At 40.1% G+C, this 8205-nt stretch overlaps 1 protein-coding gene across 1 annotated transcript; it reads left to right on the top strand.

Moving 5' to 3' along the window:
* Positions 1–1494: 1494 nt before the first annotated feature.
* LOC115077327 (olfactory receptor 5V1-like) lies at positions 1495–2427 on the top strand. The gene has a single exon (XM_029579619.1). It carries the CDS (start codon positions 1495–1497, stop codon positions 2425–2427), a length of 933 nt encoding a protein of 310 aa, XP_029435479.1.
* The last annotated feature ends 5778 nt before the right edge of the window (positions 2428–8205 follow it).

Below are 8205 nucleotides of genomic sequence, written 5' to 3'. Positions count from 1 at the left end.
TTATAGCAGTTTGATAAATGAAGGGGTTTAAATCTTAAAATATTTCTACAGCAACCTCTCACAAACCTTCACACAGTATTAATTTAAGAATGCTGGAATTTGCCACCTCCATGAAACCCTGGCCTGTTTGTGGCTTTTGAGGACCACCCTTGATCTAAATCCTCTAAAACACCTGAGTAATTTCTTTGAAAATTTAATTAAATGTCAAACTGCTCCCCCTGGTTTTCTGGATTGCAATATTTTTTTATCCAAACAAAACTTCAGTTAGAAGTATTCCTAATGCTTCACTTGCAGTTTTCAGTGCATCATCCCCCTTCTTGTCTTCTCTTCTCCAACTTTCCCCAGTAGGCCCTCGGTGAATTTGCTTTACTCACGGTGTCTACCTACACTTCAAGGGATAAGATTATTATTTTCTTGAGAAGAATTTGAAATAGTTTTTATCAAGGCAATGTGATTTTTAAATTTTTTTACTTCATGCCTGGACTGTATGATAGCAAATTTTGGTCCCTCTGCTAGTCCTGTTAGGGACGATAGATGGGATAATTTTGTAACTGCCCATATTGGTGCAAAGCCTACTCACCTACTTTCCCCTTTGAAAAATTCCCCTACTAAAACCACCGGCACACAGTTACACTTGCTAATTTGTGCACAATACTTTTTTTTCTGGGAAATAAACAGGTGCATACATTTTTGAAAATGTAAAAGTTTGTGTGCCTTTCCAAACTTTGCCTACAGGAATGCTGCTTCACACTTTTGGTAAAAAAAAAAATTACCTTATGCATATACAGGTCCAAGGTATATATTTTCATTCCCATATTGGGAGGGTAATTTGGTAAAAACCCCATTTCTTCAGGTAAAATACTGTTTTATCTGAGAAAATGGCTCTTGAGAATTACTCTCATACTGTAAATAGTTCAATAGCAAGATAAGGGTGTAAGATGAGAGAGGCCAGGGGATGAGAGGGAAAGCCTAATATCCCCCAGATCCATGAAAATTCACATATTCATGGCATGGATGTGTTATATTTTTCCTGTTCAGAATATTAATACCTACATTAATTCCAAGTCTCAAAATGAATATATTTTCAGCATATTTTAGAATTAATAGCACCCATTGTTCTTTTAAAGAAATCTGAATAGGCTTCAAAATATGTAGCTATATATTTAAGATTTTTGGTAGGTGCATGGCCATTTTTCCTATGAGTCAAATCATATAATTTTCCTATGAGTCAAATATAATTTTCCTATGAGTCAAATCATATAATTTTCCTATGAGTCAAATCATATAATTTTCCTATGAGTCAAATCATATAATTTTCAAATCATTGTTTTCTACTTGTTATAATGTAAACCGGAGTGATAAGTAATTCTGTTACCTGAACTTCGGTATAAAAAAAGTTATAAATAAATAAAATAAATATAAAGTGAATCGTAGGAACCACATCCACTTTACTCATTGCTTTTCATCTGTGCTCTTTTTCCAGCATCTAAAAGTATGGAAAATAAAAATCAGTCTGAGCTGACACATTTTTTTCTCCTGGGATTTGGAAACCAACTAGAGATACAGATTCCCTTCTCTGTGATTTTTTTGATGATCTACTTGTTGAACTTCTTTGGAAACTTCTCCATAATAATAGCAGTAAGAAGTGACTCCCGGCTACACAATCCCATGTATTTCTTCCTTTGCAACCTGTCCTTCCTTGATATCTGCTACACCTCTGTGACTATTCCCAAAATGTTGGCGAACATGTTGTCAAACTCAACATCCATTTCTTTTGCAGGGTGCATTGCACAGATATTTTTTTTCATCGGCTTGGCAGGCACTGAGTTTTTCCTCCTGTCTGTCATGGCCTATGATCGCTATGTTGCCATCTGCAATCCATTGCTTTACCACAATCTTATGAGCAAGAGGGTTTGCATCCAGCTGGCCACTGGTCCCTGGATGGCAGGGTTTCTCAATTCTCTCGTCCACACTCTTCTTCTCTCTCAGTTATCCTACTGCGAGTCCAATAAGGTGAACCAGTATTTTTGTGATATCCCTCCGCTACTTGCACTGGCCTGCGGGGATAAACATATCAATGAGATTGTGCTGTTATCCATGGGGGGGATTTTAGGAATGGGATCTTTCCTCCTGACCCTTGTCTCTTATGTTCACATCATCTCCTCCATCCTGAAGATCCGATCAGCTGAGGGGAAGCGTAAAGCCTTTTCCACGTGCACCTCCCACCTCATTGTTGTTTCTTTATTTTATGGAACGGCAATTTTTACATATGTTCGGCCCACATCAAGCTATTCACCAGATAAGGACCGCCTTGTGTCTATGCTCTATGGTGTTGTGACCCCAATGTTAAATCCAGTTATATACAGTTTGAGAAATAAAGATGTCAAAAGTGCACTCCTCAAAGCTGTAGTTAGAAAAAGAAGTTAAATGTTTTTAAAATGTTTTCTTATTTCTCATGTTAGCAACAAAAATCAAGCTCAGTAATGAGATGTAAGTTACTGTAAAAATAAGCTGCCCCTGCCTTATTTACTGTTCAGTTTATATGTGAATCGATGTGGTATCTCGATCGAATGTTGGTATACAAAAGCAAATAAATAAATACGTTTAAGATTCCCCTTTAAATCTGACTCTAATCTCTGTTAATATTTTCCTCGATGTGCATTATTTATACTCACAGCTCAGACACTGCTTTTTTGTTATTATGGGCAAGTTAAAATATTCTCCAATATGATTTAATTGTGTTCTACTAAATGGGACATTTAATTGGTAATAATTGGTAATAATATTAACACAATTATGGTTTATTGGGTTGTGCATTTGTTTAAATTGAATGTGACATCTGAAATAAATGTGCCCTTATTTGTGGGGTCCCCCAGAAAAATGGGGACATCTCACAAATGCTGGAAAATGCTTCATCCCCCATTCATTTTTATGGGCCATTGAATTCTATGGCCATATAAATTAATGGGGGGAAGATAAGTGTAATGAGCAATAGCAATCAACCCTTCCCTGTGAGTCATGAGTGACGTCAGCGCCTTGTCGGAGACTTTGTAGGATATACGGGCAAGGAGACCCACACAGACATCTTATCAGAGTGAAGCATTTTTCAATCCAACCTATTCTTCCACTCTGGATCCAGTGTCGCGGTTCCTGGATTCTGAGCATGAGTGAGGAGAGTGTGCATTTCTTCTGAGACCTTGTCTTCGAAGGAGGCTATAAACTGAACTCTGCTCTCAAAGCGTGTTCAAAACTTCGAACTTCGCTTGTACCTCAACTTTTAGCAAAAAAATATTTTGACTGCTGAACTGGAATCACCCACTGAAAATGAAGGCAGTGCCAGGTTGCCAGCTGACACTTTGCTGCTGCTATTTTTCTCTCCTGGAGGGAGGGTGCAGGCACGGTCTGGGTGTGGTTGGGAGAGTTGAAATGGACCAATTGTGCCAGTACAGAGAGTTTTGTTTCGGTTTCTTTTCACTGCAGGAAAACTGGCGTCCTTGCTAGCTGTCGGCCACGCGCGCGCTGCACACATTTTCAAAGGGGCCCTGTCACGCATGTAAGCCGCATTATGCGCAGAAGAGCAAGGCCCAGAGAAAGGGGCGGTCCGGGTGGCGGGGAGGGGCGGGGCTGGAGGAGGCCGGTACAGCAGCCATTTGCTGCTGTGCCGGCGCGTGCATGTTATAAAACTGGTACGTCCATGTGTGCACGCTGGGAAGCACGCGTGCGCCTTTTAAAATCTACTCCTATATGGGCATAGACTTCCCATAAATTGGGCAGAAAATAGTATAAGTCACTGTTTCTGATTTTAAAAAAACCTTTGAAAATAACCCTATAAGGAATCTAATTTCAAAGGAATTGCCAGGTGTAAATGGGTTTTAATCCAATCTAATCCCTCATTTGAAAATTACTCTTGGACCTCAGAAGGGGAAAAGAGTGTGCAACGCTGCCCATGGGGATAAGGAGTGGCGCTGGGTTTGGGGGCCGGGGAGGGCAGACGGAAGTCCATGTGGGGATATCATGTTGCTTTCCCCTAATTCCTCCTGCATACTGTACAATTGCAAAGCATGCAGGGAAAATCCTCTCCTGGAAAGTACCCCTGGAGCTGAAAACTGCCAGCGATAGCCGAAAAATTGCCCCCCTGTGATGGTCCGACAACATATTGCCATGTAAGTGGCAGCATTTTCATTTACCTGTGTGTAAATATGGGAATGTCATATGCAAATATTTCAAACTGCCATGTACTGTATCCACGGGAAACGGTGTGGTATTCTTCTAGACATCCAGTATATTCCATGGGATAAGCAAAGCATAAAAATTGAACACTTTCCTCAGACCAGGTGCTGCATTTTTACATTACAAAGAAAGCCTTGAAATCTCTAATGCTAATTAGCACTGTGCACCAATTTTTTTTTTTTTAATTTTGCTTACTACCATGTCAATATGGGGAGGGAGTGTATCTTTTTTTTTAAATTTGGTTTCATTTTAAGTGCATTTGAATTATATAGGACAGCTGTGTGGTATTTTAAAAGCATTGTATTTTACATGATCCCATGTACATCTGCTTTCCAATGAGGCAGACAAAAAACAGAAAAAAAGGAGAAGCCCAAGGAATTGGGTGGGGATGTGAGGAAGAAAGATGAACTTCTTTTGCAGACTCAAAAAGAAAATCCCTGAAGTTTTCTTCTGGGTTTTTTTTTTGACTGTGTGGTTGTGGCTGCACAATGGGAACCAAATGGACAAAAAAAAAATACAGAACTGATTTAAAATAATCTGAAGGGTCAGGCACTTGGGATGCATAAACTCAAGAGACAGTACACAGTGAGGGATGAGTTACTGATTTGCGTCTAGGATCAGGTCCCAGGAGTTCAATATTGCTAAAGAGTGTGACAAGAAGGTGGCCAGAACCAGCGGGATGCTAGGATGCATGGAGGAAGGAGGTGATAATCTCGCCGACAGAGGTCATTGGTGAGACTTTACCTAGAATACTGTGTCTAGTTCTGGAGGTTGCATTTCAAGGTGAGTTGGAATTGGTCTTGAAAAATGCTACCAAAATGTTGCATGGCCAATACAAGAAGCCATATGAGATTAAACTTAACACCTCCTGCTTCCAGGTTTACTTTTCATGTATCCAATGGTTTTTTTTAATGATATTACTCTCTGGAACATATTTTAATTATACCTATTAATATATTTTGAAGTATGGTATTTTAGCAATGCTCAAAGGACCAATAAATTAGCTAGCACAGATTCTCTCACTGCTTAAGTGATTGCACTGCAAAGAAATAAACACACAATTATTTTTTAGGTATATAGGATGATTGTGCAGTGTTATAAAAGTACAAATTCACCCCATTATGTACATCTGCCTTCCTGCAGTCAACAAGTCCAATTGAATCTCAACATCTGCGTGGGATCAAGACAGCAAATTCCAGTGAACAACTCACTCACCCCATCTCGGGTATGTACTGTAGGTAACTTTTAATAGTGTAACACAAAGAAATGACAGAGAATTACACGCAAATTATACGACTCTTTAACAAACATGTTTTCCATTCTTCATCAAGTTGCGCTCTCTACTCCATCAGACATGAAAGCGCAGGCTGAAAATGGAATGATTTGTACAATTTAAAAGGGACTAACCCTTAGGGGCGGATTTTCAGAGCCCTGCTCGCGTAAATCCGCCCAAAACCGGGCGGATTTACGCGAGCAGGGCCCTGCGCGCCGGGAAGCCTATTTTACATAGGCCTCCTGGCGCGCGCAGAGCCCCGGGACTCGCGTAAGTCCCGGGGTTCTCCGAGGGGGGCGTGTCGGGGGGCGGGCCCGGTCGTCGCGGCGTTTCGGGGGCGTGTCGGCAGCATTTTGGGGGCGTAAATCCCGGAGAAAGGTAAGGGGGGGGTGTAGACAGGGCCGGGGGGGTGGGTTAGGTAGAGGAAGGGAGGGGAAGGTGAGGGGAGGGCGTTAGAGGATTCCCTCCAAGGCCGCTCCGATTTTGGAGCGGCCTTGGAGGGAACGGGGGTAGGCTGCGCGGCTCGGCGCGCGCCGGCTATACAAAATCGATAGCCTTGCGCGCGCCGATCCAGGTTTTTAGCAGATACGCGCGGCTCCGCGCGTATCTACTAAAATCCAGCGTACTTTTGTTTGCGCCTAGAGCGCAAACAAAAGTAGGCTATTCGCGCGCCTTTTAAAATCCGCCCCTTAGTGTAAGATTTCAGTTTCTACCCTACCTTGGAGGCATTAGAACACCAAAGGAGAAGTGTTTTGTGCTGCTTTGTAACTGAATTTATTTATTTTTTAATTTATTTAGGGTTTTTATATACCGACTTTCTCGATATATGAATTCCAGCATACAATTCAGAAACCTTGTTTTTCTTTCTTTTTTTTTCTTTAAATTTGAGCCAAAATTAAACATGAGCAACATGAACTTTTTCTGACTTTCTCATAAATAAAATGGTGAGCAATGAAGCAGTAAATAAAATAATAGAAAACTGAAAGAAGCCTTCCAAAAAGAAAAAAATACCTCAATAAAAATGTAAAACTTTGAAAAAAGTTACTTACAACACTTTTTGCAGCATTAAAAATTAGTTGAACTGCATCCCTGTACATTTGAAGTTCGCTCACATAGGAAAATTCATTTTAGAAACCTATTATGCAAATTAACTACTTTTCATTGTGGGTATATACCCCTTCACTTTTTGGCATAATTTCACAAATGAAAAATCAGTGTTTCAGAGACTACCTTCCTCTTCAGAGCAAAATCCAGGTACATTATAGCAACCATATTTCCCATAGCAGGTTTGCTCTTTACATTTTCTAGAAATTCATGATGATTTTTGTATTCTTTTCACCTTTCTGGAATGATTATAAAAAATATCTATATATAACTATATTTTCAAAAAGCAGGTATTTGACTGAATTGCCTGTTTCTAATTAAAATAAGAAATACAGTAGCCATTCATTAATTCATTTGCGATAGTAATTTTTACTACTGCAAACTGTAAACCTTTCCACTACAATTATTGTTACCCTTCTACACTACCACATGATTACCCGCTAACACCGTGATTACTACCTCGATATACTCCATCACCTAGCTGTCTGACACCTGCATCTAAATATACCTTCTCCCATACCTATTCCTCAATCTCCTATATCTTGAGCTTTGTATTTCCCATGTAAATTGTCTATCTCTGATCGATACTTGTAAATCGTTGTAATGGTGAAACCGAACGACGGTATATAAAACTCGATAAATAAATAAATAAATAAATAAATAAATAAATAAATATTCTTCAAGTTCCTTATTAAAGTTTATATAGGACACACAAATTTTTATAGATGGATTTAGATCGAATTCTAATATACACTGTTTGATCATTTTATAAAATATTTAACTGCTTCATTTATTCCAGATTTATTGCTTTTTATAATGATTTCTATAGCCCTGCTAATATTGGCCAGCAAGTTGGGCATTGGCTTAAATTTGAATGTTTAACATTTTAGTAGATTGAGATGTCCTCATCATTTCTGCTATTCTCCATATCTCAAATGATATCCTAATGCAATAAATATTCTCTACATTATTTCAAAACTGTGACTGTTTCATATTTCCCTCTTGGTTTGGAAGGATCACACCCAAACTATGCCTAATCTGGAGGGATCATAAGAACATAAGAAATTGCCATGCTGGGTCAGACCAAGGGTCCATCAAGCCCAGCATCCTGTTTCCAACAGAGGCCAAACCAGGCCACAAGAACCTGGCAATTACCCAAACACTAAAAAGATCCCATGCTGCTGATGTAATTAATAGCAGTGGCTATTCCCTAAATAAACTTGATTAATAGCCGTTAATGGACTTCTCCTCTAAGAAATTATCCAAACGTTTTTTGAACCCAGCTACACTAACTGCACTAACCACAGGCAGAGTAGCTAGGTTCGGAGAGCGAATCCCATACGAAGGAGTTCCAACCTTGCTAACTCGTAAGCTAGCAAACGCGTAGGCTTTTTGTATCCTGGATGCATGACGTCATCACAGGGAGACACCCCTGAGGTTCGCGCCACTGAAGGTACTTGAAGCAGGACTGCGCAGCATGCGCACCATTAGGCAGCTGAACAGCATGGCGGGAGGCAGCGCCCGAGCCTGTCCAGGGATGCCGGAGAGGATGGCAAGAAGACGTCGCGGCAGCCAAATGTCCGTCAACCGCAGGAGGA

This window comes from Rhinatrema bivittatum, chromosome 16, assembly GCF_901001135.1.
Source record: "Rhinatrema bivittatum chromosome 16, aRhiBiv1.1, whole genome shotgun sequence".
NCBI classification, from domain to species: Eukaryota; Metazoa; Chordata; class Amphibia; order Gymnophiona; family Rhinatrematidae; genus Rhinatrema; species Rhinatrema bivittatum.
The sequence above is the reverse complement of the archived record's forward strand: the minus strand, read 5'-3'. Positions and strand labels throughout refer to the sequence as shown.